Source organism: Lithobates pipiens, unplaced genomic scaffold, assembly GCF_037356315.1.
Source record: "Lithobates pipiens isolate NorthernLeopardFrog02 unplaced genomic scaffold, aLitPip1_a1.2 Scaffold_25, whole genome shotgun sequence".
Classification (NCBI taxonomy): domain Eukaryota; kingdom Metazoa; phylum Chordata; class Amphibia; order Anura; family Ranidae; genus Lithobates; species Lithobates pipiens.
The window spans coordinates 171,829,741-171,843,871 of record NW_027507787.1 but is presented as its reverse complement, the minus strand read 5'-3'; the positions used below and the strand labels follow the sequence as shown (position 1 = coordinate 171,843,871).

The 14,131-nt window shown below is 41.2% G+C and overlaps 1 protein-coding gene across 3 annotated transcripts in view; it reads right to left on the bottom strand.

Annotated features, from left to right (window-relative positions):
- Positions 1-355: 355 nt before the first annotated feature.
- LOC143930661 (alpha-2-macroglobulin-like) overlaps positions 356-14,131 on the bottom strand; it is a 268,790-nt gene continuing 255,014 nt past the window's right edge. For 2 of the 3 annotated variants that reach the window (XM_077455159.1, XM_077455161.1), the window contains 4 exons: positions 10,243-10,311; positions 9,774-9,876; positions 3,712-3,753; positions 356-560 (listed from right to left, as the gene is read on the bottom strand). In XM_077455159.1, the coding sequence (XP_077311285.1) occupies positions 511-560; positions 3,712-3,753; positions 9,774-9,876; positions 10,243-10,311 (264 nt within the window). In that variant the 3' untranslated portion in view covers positions 356-510. The remainder of the gene's footprint in view (positions 561-3,711; positions 3,754-9,773; positions 9,877-10,242; positions 10,312-14,131) is intronic. The other variant, XM_077455160.1, reaches the window with a different exon arrangement.

Here is a 14,131-nt window from a genome sequence, read left to right as displayed (position 1 = left end):
GTTGTAGGGGTTCCCCTTTAAGTCCATACCAGGTGACGGGGCTAGCGAGGTTTCAATCTCGCCGATGGAGGCGGCGACATTGACTTCCTTCGCTAGTTCCGTCTACCTGAAGCCACGTTCAATATGAACTGACTTTTCTCCGTGTGTGGGCAAGTCCGTTCATTTCAAAAGTCCGGCGGACTAGCACACAGACGGGCGGATTATCCGCCGGACTTTTGGGAAGAGAAAGTCCACCAGAGCCCACACACAGTCGGACCGCCGGATAATCTGATCATGTGTACGCGTCATAAAGTATAGAAAAAAAGGACAAGAACTAAAATGTGTTGTTAATAAAGTTAAAACACAATACAAAATGTGGGCAGGGTGTTCATGACTTTATTAAAGTTTGCATTACAGACAAGTAAAATAATTATTTTTTTCTCTTTTACAGACAGATCAATATATAAAGAGTATTAGATTCTAATGCGCTATGGTCTTCATAGACACTATTTCTATGCATTAGTGAGCTTCTTAAGTTTGTTGAACTCCATTGCCATCATTGACTTCTGCAACTTCAGTTCCTGTGACAAGGATAATGCAAATTAGATATTAGTAAGAGACTAAAGTATATCAATCTAAAGCAACCTTTTTCTGTGCGTTTCTACAGGACAGAAGTGAAGGGAGATCTCCAAAATAGAACACAGATGGCAAAAAAGAAAAAAAAAGAAAAGAATTTTAACCCTGCTCTGTTGCGTCCAAAATTATTAAAAAAATTAATTTGTACATGCACTATTGAGCAAGTTACTATTGGTTTATTCTTAAGCCTGTTGCACACTGCTGCCTAAAAATGCAACATTTTAAGGCATGCATGTTTTTTTTTTTTTTGTTTTGTTTTTTACGGATGTAAATGCAGACCATTGTTTTCAATGTGCCTGTACACACAGGTGCACAAACATGCCCTGCATATAGATCAGTAAAAAATCGGAGATCTGAGTTGTCGGCCAGTATTTTTGCGTGTTTACATGCAAATACACACACATGCCATACTTCCTTCATTAAAATAAAATAAAATATTTTTGTTGCTTGTGTGTGCATACTTGCAAATATGTACATGTGGTATACTACCCATCCTCGTGTTTTTTCTGCCAGGAATGGCTGATACTCATACATCAGTACAATGTGTAAAAGGCCTCCTTAACCACGTGCCAACCGGCTTACGTCGATATACATCGGCAAAGTAGCACGTTCCCGTGAAACCCCATATAGGTACATTATCCCCTTTAATACCCATAGCAGGCACATGTACATGCCCGCTGTATGTGGTCGGCAGGCTCGATTGTGCACGCCCGCTGTATGTAGTCGGTAGGCGCGATCGCCGCCGGCTACCCATTATCACTGGAACTAGAGCCAGCACAGGGATTTGTGTGTGTAACCACACAAATCCCTGTTCTGACAGGGGAGGAGATGCACATCGTCTGTTCCTACTAAGTAGGAACAACGATCTGGCTCCTCCTCTAGTCACTCCTATCCCCTCACAGTTAGGAACACAACTAGGGAACACATTTAACCCCTTGATCGCCCCCTAGTGTTAACCCCATCCCTGTCAGTGACATTTACACAGTAATTGGTGCATTTTTATAGCACTGATCGCAGTATAAATGTCAATGGTCCCAAAAAATGTGTCAAAAATGTTAGATCTGTCCGCCGCTATGATGCAGTACTGTTAAAAATCGCAAATCCCCGCTATTACTAGTAAAAAAAATAATAATAAAAAAAATGGCAAAAATCTTTCTCATAGTTTGTAGACACTATAACTTTTGCGCAATCCAATCAATATTGTGATTTTATTTTTACCAAAAATATGTAGAAGAAGAAGAATATATATTGGCTTAAACTGATGAGAAAATTTGTTTTTTGAAAACATTTTTGTGGATATTTATTATAGAAAAAAATTATTATTTTTTTTTCAAAATTGTTGCTCTTTTTTTGTTACTAGCATTAAAAATAAAAATCACAGAAGTGATCAAATACCACAAAAAGATGGGAAAAAAAAGGACGTCAATTTTGTTTGGGTACAGCATAGCACGACTGCGCAATTGTTAGTTAAAGCGATGTAGTGCCGTAATGCAAAAAATGGCCTGGTCATTAAGCAGGAAAATCTTCCAGTCCTTAAGGTTAACTTGAGTTTGTCACTGTTAGAGGACGGCACATATCTGTGCGATTTTCTAAAGGCATGGGACAGGTGAAAAATTGATGTGCTAATGAAGCAGCATCGAGAGCAGTGACAAACTTCCACAGGGCTCAATGGGAAATGACTGATAAAATCTATCCTTTGCCATCGTAAAACTGTTGATTTACAAAAGGCAAATAGACTGTGAACTTTCCAAGTGTAGTTGCGCTCATTTTCCACAGGGCATAGTAAACACGGTGAAGCTTCACTTTGTAAATAATACCCAATCAGATGCAAGGGAAAAAAAAAAGTGTTTTGCTGCTCAAGTTTGAATGATGGAAATCAGCAGAGCTTCACCACATTCACTAAGCTGTAGAGAAAATTTTCAAAGTGCACAGTCGTTCAGGACGCCGGATGCATGGATTCCGCTGGGGGGGAGCCCACCCAGATGTGTGAGAATAGCGAATAAATATTCACTATTCTCACACTGAATTTTTTCCCTGCCAATCAGGAAGCAGGTCTGAGACCAGTTTCTGGTATAACCAGAAATCAGCTGTATATCTTGCAATCATACCCATTTCAAAAGTTTTTATAGCAGATCTAGGAACTTCATTGAATTTCAGCACCTATCCCTATTGCTACTCCTGTGCCAAGAGTGACATTAAAGCAGAAATAAACCCAAAAATAAACATATTGCAGCTTAGCAATTCTTAGAAGCATTGGCTGCAGTTGTTTTCTTTTTCATGTTTTTTGTTTTTATACCCACTGTTATGTTTCAACTTAGAGGGTTGAAACAAACCATTTAACACTGATGGGGTGCTTACAATGGTTAGCTTTTATTTTTTTATGCAAGACCTTTATCCCAAAAGAAAAAAAAACTGTTACTGTAACTGCCTAACAAGTGTAAGCTGGAGTCAATTTGAATCTGTTAGCCCTTGTACACACAGTCGGACATTCTGACAACAAAATCCGTCTGATTTTGTCCGACGGATTTTGTCTGAAACTTGTGCTGCATACACACGGTCGGACAGAGTTGTTGGAAAATCCGATCGTAATGTGATGACTTTATTTCGTTACGATGGGACAATGTTAAGGCTAATAGCCAATAGCTTTGGTCTAGGAATTTGATCTGAGCATGCGTGGCACTTTATCCGATCGGAATTCTCTACACACAATCGGACAAAGTCCAATCGGATCATGTTGTCGGAAAGTTTTATAGCCCAGCTCTAAAACTTTGTCCATCGGATATTCTGACGGAAACAGTCCGATGGAGCCCACACACAGTCTTAGTGCACCTACAACTACCCTTTCCCCAGATTGACAATGCTGCTGTCCAAAAGTGTCTGTTGCTCCTCTAGTGAATTGGAGACACCCTAAAGCAGAAAATGTATCACCAGATGATAAAAACAGACAATAGGTAACCTGCGATATATTACATTTTGGTTTTGAGTTTAATACAGTTTTAACACCTTACAATTTTGAATGTTAAGCAGGAGACAAGAGCAATATAAAAAAAGAGCAAAATTACACCAATTAATATGGTGATGTTGTACATTCCTTACCTGAACTGCAAGGGGCTTTATATTCAACATAAGCAATGACTTCTGTGGAAAAAAAGGATAACTGGTTATTCCTAGCTATTATTAACTAGTTATTCACCCTCTTACATCTATCTATCTATATATTATTATGTTGTATATCCCTGTATGTTGCGGTCGTTCAGGTGCTTAGCTAATAGTTTTTTGAAACCATCGAACATCCCCGCTGAAACCACCACCTGTGGAAGTGAATTCCACATCCTTGCCGCTCTTACAGTAAAGAACTCTCTACGCAGTCTAAGTTTAAACCTCTTTTCTTCTCATCTCAATGTGTGGCCACGTGTCTTAATAAACTCCCTTTCATGGAAAAGTTGTATTCCTTCCTATTGTGGGGTCACCAGTATGGTATTTATACATTAAAATCATATCCCCTCTCAAGCATCTTCTCCGGAGAAAATAAGCTCAGTGCTTGCAAACCTTTCTTCATAACTAATATCCTCCAGACCATTTATTAGCTTTGTTGCCCTTCTTTGTACTCGCTCCATTTACAGTACATCCTTCCTGAGGACTGGCGCCAGAACTGGCATACTTCAGATGAGGCCGGACCATAGTCTTGTAGAGTGGGATAATTACTGTTTTATCTCTTGAGTTATTCCCCTTTTAATGCATGCCAATATTCTGTTTGCTTTGTTAGCAGCAGCTTGCCATTGCATGTCATTACTGAGCCTATCATCTACTAGGACCCCCAGGTCCTTTTCCATCCTTGATTCCACCAGAGGTTCTCCCCCCCCCACCCCCAGTGAGTAGATTGCATTCATATTTTTTCCACCCAGATGCATTATTTTACATTTTTCCACATTAAACCTCATTTGCCATGTAGTTTAGTTGCCCACCCCATTAATTTGTTCAGATCTTCTTGCAAGGTTTCCACACCTTGTGGATAAGTTATTGCCCTGTTTAGCTTAGTATCATCCGCAAACACAGAGATAGAAATGTTTTCTCCATCCTCCAGGTCATTTATGAACAAATTAAATAGGATTGGTCCCAGCAAAGAATCCTGGGGGACCCCACTTTCCACCCCTGACCATTCTGAGTACTCCCCATTTATCACCAACCTCTGAACTCACCCTTGTAGCCAGTTTTCAATCCTTGTACTCACTCTATGGTCCATGCCAACGGACTTTACTCTGTACAGTAAACATTTATGGGGAACTTTGTCAAATGCTTTTGCAAAATCCAGATACACCATGTCTACGGGCCTTCCTTTATCTAGATGGCAGCTCACCTCCTCATAGAATGTTAAAAGATTGGTTTGGCAAGAACAATTCTTCATGAATCCATGGTGATAACTGCTAATAATACCATTTTCATATAGTCCCTTATCACCCCCTCCAAGAGCTTGCATACTATTGATGTTAGGCTAACTTGTCTGTAATTCCCTGGGATGTATTTTGGCCCTTTTTTAAATATTGGAGCTACATTGGCTTTTCTCCAATCAGTTGGTACCATTCTAGTCAGTAGACTGTCAGTAAAAATTAGGAATAATGGTCTGGCAGTTTCTTGACTGAGTTCCCTAAGGACCCTCGGTTGCAACCCATCTGGTCCCAGTGACTTATTAATGTTAAGTTTTCCAAGTCTATCTCTTATTCTGTCCTCTGTTAGCCATGAGGGTGCTTCCTGTGATGTGTCATGAGGTTAAACACTGCAGTTTTGGTTACTAAAGCCCACTGATTCCCTCGTGAAGACTGAGGAGAAGAATAAATTCAATACCTTCGCCATCGTTCCATCTTTTGTAACCAGATTTCCATCCTCATTCTTTATGGGGTCAATATGGTCTGTCCTCCCCTTTTTACTATTTATATACTTAAAGGATTTCTTGGAATTTTTTATTTTTTTTGCTCTCCACCACTATGTGTCTTTCGTTTTCTATCTTAGCTGACCTAATTTCACCCTTACATTTCTTGCTGCATTCTTTGTAAAATCTGAATGCTGATGATGATCCCTCAGCCTTGTATTTTTTGAAGGCCTTCTCCTTTGCTTTTATATGCATTTGTACATTGGAGTTAAGCCATCCAGGACTTTTGTTTGCACTTTTAAATTTATTTCCCAATAGGATGCACTGGCTAATGCCCTTTTTTAATATGCTCTTAAAGCAAACCTATCTCTCCTCCGTGTTCTTTGTTCCTAAGATTTTATCCTAATTTTACAATAAAAAGAATAAGCAACTAATCCTTAGTGCTTTTCCATTAAGCAGGTTTATTCTATGCATTTCCAGATTTAGTCCTTGAGGGGCCCAGGACACTTCAACATAGGGGACCCTTCAATATAGAAATTAAATTATATGGCAAATAAAAAAGTGAACTGAAATGAATGATAAATCCCACACCTGTCCCAAACGTGACCAATCTCATAATTTGCTAACAAAGTTTTATTCAAGATCAGAGTGTGTTGGATTCGCCTCTTGATTAAATCAGTTAAGCGGGAGAGGGAGCTCCTCTCTCATTACAATAAATCAATGCTGTTCATTAACTTCACTTCCACCTGATGGTGCTGGGGCTGTTGCCTGCCACTTTCCAACATCTTTCTAACCTTTCCACTGTCCCACCCACTTGTCTCTAAATTAGGCACAGTCAAGTTAAAACATCTCAAATAGTAAAATAATATTAGAAGTTGAAATGTAAAACATCTCCTTGAAGTCATCATCCCTTTCTTTGCCTCTGTAGTCAAGCTTAACTGCTCCGTATCCTGACACACACAAACTGTGGTCAGTCAAGAAGCACAAGAAAAACTGAAGAGCTGCACCAAATACTATAAATACTGAAAAAATATATAATTATAAACAATTGTTTCATGCAATCGAAAAATTATAACCAATAGTTTCAAATATTCATAATGTCCCCATCAGTTAAATATCATTTGCAGAAGTCTATATAGTGACAGTTCATTCACAAAAAAGGGTTACAGAAAAAAAATCCATAAAATTAGACCAGGAACTAGGGATCACCCTGGAATGGGACCTCTAAAACGTCACTCAGATCTCCCAGACTTCGCACTCCAAACATCAGCTAGATATTGTACTAGTGGTAATTGAAAAAGTGTGTGTTTGTCCCTTTGGATAATTGTACATGAACTTTCGTGATTGCCTCTCAAAAGCTGTCTGCTCACAATCTCGCAATCACGTGAGGCATATCTGTGAACCTGAGGAACGTCAATGACAACCTGGCTAGTCAAGAAGCAGTCCTTGTACTGTGTTTTTTTTTATGTTTTATTGGGGATTAATAAACTTGGATGGGGATAAGAGAGAAATAGGATGCCCACTTGATTGAATAAAAAAAGATAAAGAATTGGGACTTCAACTATATACAGTCTCTATATATTCACTTCCAACTCCAGCACATCACTTGATTGCTGATCTCAATCTCCAGCACATCACTTGGTTCCTCACTTCCAGGACCAGCTAGCACTATGTTTTAGGCATGACACTGTCTCTACCAGGCCTTAGCAAATGCCCTTTGCAGGGCAAAGGCACTCCACTGGCTCTGCACCCATCCCAGACTGCAATCTCCCAGTCCTCCCCAGTCCTGACTGTGTGAACACACACCAGCCCTCCTGGTTGCACTCTGTGGAATTCCTGGAGACTTGCCCGGCAGTGTTCTCCTGCTGCCCCTCTTGCTCCTTCTGTGCCCAGGCCCACAGTCAGTCCCTCCCAGACTGGGGAGTTCCCTCAAAGGCCTCGACAGCCTAACACTCCATTCCCGTCTTCCACCTGTTACCAACTCCTCTCCAGCCGGGCTGACCCCAAGTTTTTAAGGAGACCTGCCCCCTGCCAATCCAGGTTGGGGACTGGTCAGGGCCCTCAGAACACTCCAGGCAGCTCCACCTCACCTCTCCTCCTCCCTTTCCAGAAGATTCCAGCATGTTCTGGAAAGAATTGGGAGGTCTCAGTGATGCTGCCTGTGAGTCCCCCAGCCCTGACCCAGAAGAAAAACACACACAGGCTTGGCTGCTAGCCAAGAATGGAAATTTGCCTACACTATAAAAAAAAACACATCCTAGTACTACTAGAGGGTGCTACATGAGTACATCTATATTTTACAAGTAAACATTTACAGGGTGCTTTCATAGTGGGCTCAGTGCTCATTCTACAACCTGTTTTGCCTCTGAGGCCTGGTTCACGCTAGTATGATTTCAGGTATTGCTTCAGTCACACAGAATCACACAACAATGGCAATTACATTATTTACAATGGCACCCATTTACATCAATGCAGCCCAGTTGATTTTTGGGAAAGGTACGGGTTCTACTTTGATGCGTTTGCAGCACAATTTTGGGCCCATAGACATCAATGGAAATGCACTCAAAATGTGTGTGAAATTTAAATAAATTGCATGTACATGCCTTTTTAGTCATTTTGTGTATAAACGCCGGTTCACACTTGTGCGATGCCAGACATCTCATGTAATTCGCAGCGCACTGCTGTTCACATTACATGCGATGTCTGTGCGGGTGCGATGTCAGCCATACAGATAGTATGGCTGATATCGCACCGCATTCGGTCCAAACACGCACAGGACCCTTTTTTCTGTTCGGACCAGAATCGGATCGCATGTGTGTTCACATATGCGATCCGATTCATGTCCGAACTGTCAGTTCGCAGTGTGATATGTGAGCTGAAATGGGGGTGTCGTTAACATATAATGACACTCCCCAGCAGTTCGCATATGGCAGTGTGAACTGCCATGCGTGTCGAGTGCGATGCGGGAACCCTCAGTTGATTTGCAGGGTTCTCGCATCTCACTAGTGTGAACCGGCACTAAAACCCAGTTTTCCTTCTCTTACAAAAAACACATGAGTGCCGGTTCATACTAGTGCGATACGAGAACCCAGCAAATCAACTGCGGGTTCTCGCATCGCACTCGACACGCACGGCAGTTCACACTGCCATATGCGACACCCCCATTTGAGCTCACATATCGCACTGCGAACTGACAGTTCGGACATGAATCGGATCGCATATGTGTGAACACACATGCGATCCGATTCTGGTCCGAACAGAAAAAAGGGTCCTGTGCGTGTTTGGACCGAATGCGGTGCGATATCAGCCATACTATCTGTATGGCTGACATCGCACCCGCACAGACATCGCATGTAATGTGAACAGCAGTGCGCTGCGAATTACATGAGATGTCTGGCATCGTACAAGTGTGAACCGGCACTGAAGCATGAAAAACACTTCAAAAAACGCACTACAGATTCAAACAGAAAACAGGATTGAGCTGCGACAGTGTTTCCTTCCTCCAACCCAATTAACTGTTAGTACAGTGTCTTGAAATTATTCATACCCCTTGAAATTTTCCACATTTTGTCATATTAAAACCAAAAACGTCAATGTATTTTATTGGGTTTTGTTTGTGATAGACCAGGGGTCTCCAAACTACGGCCCTCCAGTTGTTCAAGAACTACAATTCCCATCATGTCTAGTCATGTCTGTGAATGCCAGAGTTTTACAATGCCTCCTGGGAAATGTAGTTCCGCAACAGCTGGAGGGCCGTCGTTTCGAGATCCCTGTGATAGACCAACACAAAGTGGCGCATAATTGTAAAGTGGAAGGAAAATGATAAATGGTTTTTAAAAATGTTTTACAAATAAATATCTGAAAACATTAATGGTTTTGGTTATAACATGACAAAATGTGGAAAATGTCAAGGGGTATGATTACTTTTTCCAGGCACGGTATATGTGCTGTCAATAGACCTAGCTAGTAGTATATTGGATTACATGTAGTTATACAGGGCATTTACAACACAGTAGTACATTATTCTGTAAATGTAGTGGAGAGAAGCTTCAGGTGATAAATAATATGCAAATGCAGTATTACATAACATGATTAGTCAATTATTTAAATCACTGTATACTCCCAGTTTGCAACAATATTTTAAACTGCAAAAAAATTTAGTTTATCAGAGTTTATTAATATAAATGTAGGGATTCGGTAATTGCATGTCAAGCTTTTCTAGATGGCAGAATTTTCCTGTATTGATATTTACATAGCACATCAGAAGATGTCACTTCATAGTTCCACGCACCTGGGCTGTAGTAGTCATACACTATGATGTTTGCAGGGTGCAGATTGTCTACATGCATTTCTTTCTTTGTAGCAAAAGCAAAACTATGAGTTTCATGATTAAGCTGGGGAAGAAGAATACACAAAGATCAGTAATAATTTAGCAATGAATTGCCAGCAATACGTTCTAAAACAGAATATTATAAGGATTTTTTTTTTACCATCTGTGCTATTGCCTTTAGTACAAATCCATTAAAGTCCCCGTGGTTTTATTAGGAATGTTTCCTTCCAATTTTAGTATGGAGTAATGATTCTACTATAAATGGAAAGCTCTAAACAGAAGAAATAGGTTTTCTACATTTCACATTATACCACAGAAGGCACAGGCATGCCCTTGCTAAAGTGTTTGTCAATGAAAAAAATAAAAATAAATGTAGAACATCAGTGTACAGTAGTACATGTGCATTTCCCCATATTTTATCCCTACTTACCGAAAGCAAGTATATTTCAATGTATCCAGGTGAAAAGTCTACTCTTTCCACATCAGGCTGTTTCTCCAGCTAGAGAAAATAAGAGTATTACAAGCATCAGTTCCTTCCAAAGTATCTGAGGGAGCAATTGTTACCATGGGCTATATGCTGTATTTGTAATATTCATCTTATGGCGTCACCCACTTATCACCTTGGGACAAATTCTACCAAGTCCTTCTTGACCAGGCATGGCAAAAAGGAATTTAAGCGGTTGGCCAAGATTTTCGTCAAAATTTTCATGTCCACCTTAATAAGCGAGATGGGCCTAAAGTTGGCTCAAGAGCAATGATCACGGTCTGGTTTTGGAATCATAATTATGTTGGCGGTCAAGTGAGGGCCTGGTTGTTCTTTACTGCGTTGTACAGAGCCATCAGATGGGGAACTAAAACATCTGCCATTTTTCTATAATAAAGCGTTCCTCAATACATTGAGTTCCTCAATACATTGTAGCACTTCGGTTGTCTGTATATCTCGGTCCATTAGAGATACATGGGTTTCAGACAAGGTGGGTAGTGTCAAACCATTCAAGGAGTCAAGGTCCTGTGATTTTCCACTCTTATCAATATAAAACAAGAGGTGAACATACCTCCTAACTTTTTGAGATGGTAACAAGGGACATCTACCTATTAGCAAAAGTATATAAGCATAGGACACGCCCCCTTACAGGAGAATTATACATAAAAAAAATTAGTTAAACCCACAAGTTCTTTTTTTACCCACTACTATTCCTTTATACTGGATTTTTACATTTACAAATGCAAGCATTTAGAAAATGGATTAATGGTTTAGCACTGGAACAAACTTTTTGAAAGATAAATAGTGCATTTTATATACAACTATATAGGCCAGACCAAAATGAGAGACAAATGAGGAGGAAAGATGGACAGCCAGGGGACCAGTGACGCCCCGTCCATAGAGGGCGCACGGGCGCTACCCCCCCATCCATGCATTCAGCCCATTGAGCTACATGCCAGGGCTCCAGACTATGAATTCCAATGCGGGGTGGGTGTTTTTTTGAAGCACCTGATTAAAGACAGAGGCTCTAATAGGCTTCAAAAAAGGGTGGGCTCAGAGCAAGTTTCTCCCCACCAATAAGAAGGCAGGTCGTGAGACCTGTTTTCCGATTTGGCCAAAGCGTCAGGCGGAGGAAGCTTGAGGAGAGGATACTGAAGCTACTCGCACTCCAGGAGAGGACACTACAGCCCTGCCACACAGCCCAGCGGAGGGGAGTGCTGTCTCAGTGTCGCGCTGCTGAGGGGGCATGGGGGTGGTTGTTTCCCAGTTTCACCGCACTTGTTGGTAAAGGGCTATTATTCTTTTCAATAAAGGGCTATTTTGCTTTTCATGGGTCATATTTGGATGGGTCATCGCCAGAGCAAGACAGAAAGATCCAGCAGCTACAGCCGCTGATCTGTGTATTCTGACAGCTGCTGCTGTCAGACTACCTCATTTGCGAGGATGGAGGAATCTGGCAGTTTTTTTTTTTCATTCCGCCCGCTGGCGGAATGAAATAACAAAAAGAAAAATAACAGTGTATAGGTAGCTTAAGTCTCCAAAGGCTTGCCATACAAAGCAGAACTGGAGGACTAAAGTTTAATAATAAACCTCAACTGTCCATTCAGGAAGAATATCTGTGCTAATAATGTATTGCCAGCCCAACACTTAACCTTTCTGCAATGTTACACCAAGTTTCAGTATGACATTAAGAACTTGTGTGCATTAGTTATAACACATATCATGAGCTGTCTTATCACACATATTACTACAGCACAATGGTAGAAGTGCCTAGTGATGAGTTTTAATGCAAAGTTATGTGCACTACAACAGTATGCTGCAAACTGCATTTTAGCTGCAGTTCACAGATACGTATGCACTGTACATTGCCCTACACTAAAAAAAAAAAAAAAATTAGGCAGGACTTATTTTTTTGTGCAGTTAAGTGCACTTAGGTCCGCCTTTCTGTTTTGCAGGTGGACCTGATTGGACCCTCCAATCCTGTCTGCCAGATGGATGAGGGACCTATTACCCATCCGTCTGACAGATTCAATCAGATGGCATAATATGGAAATGGACAGGCGGTCCGTTTGCATCCGATTGCCCCATAGACGAGAGTGGGCTGTGTCTGTGTGAAAGTGTCTGAGGAGGTCATATGAAAAAAAGGGGGCCTAAAGCTAAACATATTTCTTGTAGCAAACAGAGCTATAGTGTGAACTGGCCACAAAACTGCATTATGTATTGTACTTACTGGATTTTTGTCTCCTGCAACTTACTGCTGAATGTGCACCAATATACGTAAAAGCTGGTGATTTTTGGTCAGGTTTTTTTGTCAATTACCCCAACTGTACATCTTCTGTTTCACTTCCACAGTAAAGAATCAAAAAAAGTGAGCCTCATTACCCTGATCTGGCAATAAATTATAATGAACCTCCTCTGCCAGTCATGGTCTTATTTTAGGTGTGCATATTTTTGTTGCCTGACCTGAGCTTGCTCAACCACTCAAAAATGTATTGCTTCAAAATTTAGTGCTTCACACCAATCATGCATGTGTACAGAATCTCACAAAAGTGAGTACACCTCTCACATTTTTGAAAATATTTTATTATATCTTTTCATGTGACAATACTGAAGAAATGACACTTTGCTACAATGTAAAGTAGTGAGTGTACAGCTTGCTGTCCCCTCAAATTAACTCAACACACAGCCATTAATGTCTAAACCGCTGGCAGCAAAAATGAGTACACCCCTAAATGAAAATGTCCAAATTGGGCCCAATTAGCCATTTTCCCTCCCCGGTGTCATGTGACTCATTAGTGATACAAGGTCTCAGATATGAATGGAGAGCAGGTGTGTTAAATGTGTGTGTTATCGCTCTCACTCTCTGATACTGGTCACTGAAAGTTCAACATGGCATCTCATGTCAAAAAACTCTGAGGATCTGAAAAAAAGAATTGTTGCTCTACATAAAGACGGCTTGGCTATAAGAAGATTGCCAAGACCCTGAAACTGAGCTGCATCATGGTGGCCAAGACCATACAGGGGTTTAATAGGACAGGTTCCACACAGAACAGGTCTTGCCATGATCGGCCGAAGAAGTCGAGTGCATGTGCTCAGCGTCATATGCAGAGGTTGTCTTTGGGAAATAGAGGTATGAGTGCTGCCAGAATTGCTGCAGAGGTTGAAGGGGTGGGGGACCAGCCATGCAGTGCTCAACCATATGATGCACACTGCATCAAATCGGTCTGCATGGCTATCATCCCAGAAGGAAGCCTCTTCTATAGATGATGCACAAGAAAGCCTGCTAAAAGTTTGCTGAAGACAATAAAACTAAGGACATGGATTACTGGAACTTATTTGGTTCCAATGGTGTAAAGCATCTGTGGTGGCAACCAAGTGAGGCGTACAAAGACAAGTGTGTCTTGCCTTCAGTCAAGCATGGTGGTGAGAGTGTCATGGTCTGGGGCTACGTGAGTTCTGCCGGCACTGGGGAGCTACAGTTCATTGAGGGAACCATGAATGCCAACATGTACTATAACATACTGAAGCAGAGCATGATCTCCTCCCTTTGGAGACTGGGTCACAGATTAGTATTTCAATATGATAATAACCCCAAACACACCTCCAAGATGACCGCTGCCTTGCTACAGAAGCTGAGGGTAAAGGTAATGGACTGGCCAAGCATGTCTCCAGGCCTAAACCCTACTGAGCATCTGTGGGGCATCCTCAAACAGAAGGTGGAGGAGTTCAAGGTCTCTAACATCCACCAGTTCTGTGATGTCATCATGGAGGAGTAGAAGAGGACTCCAGTGGCCACCTGTGAAGCTATGGTGAACCCAAGAGGGTTAAGGCAGTG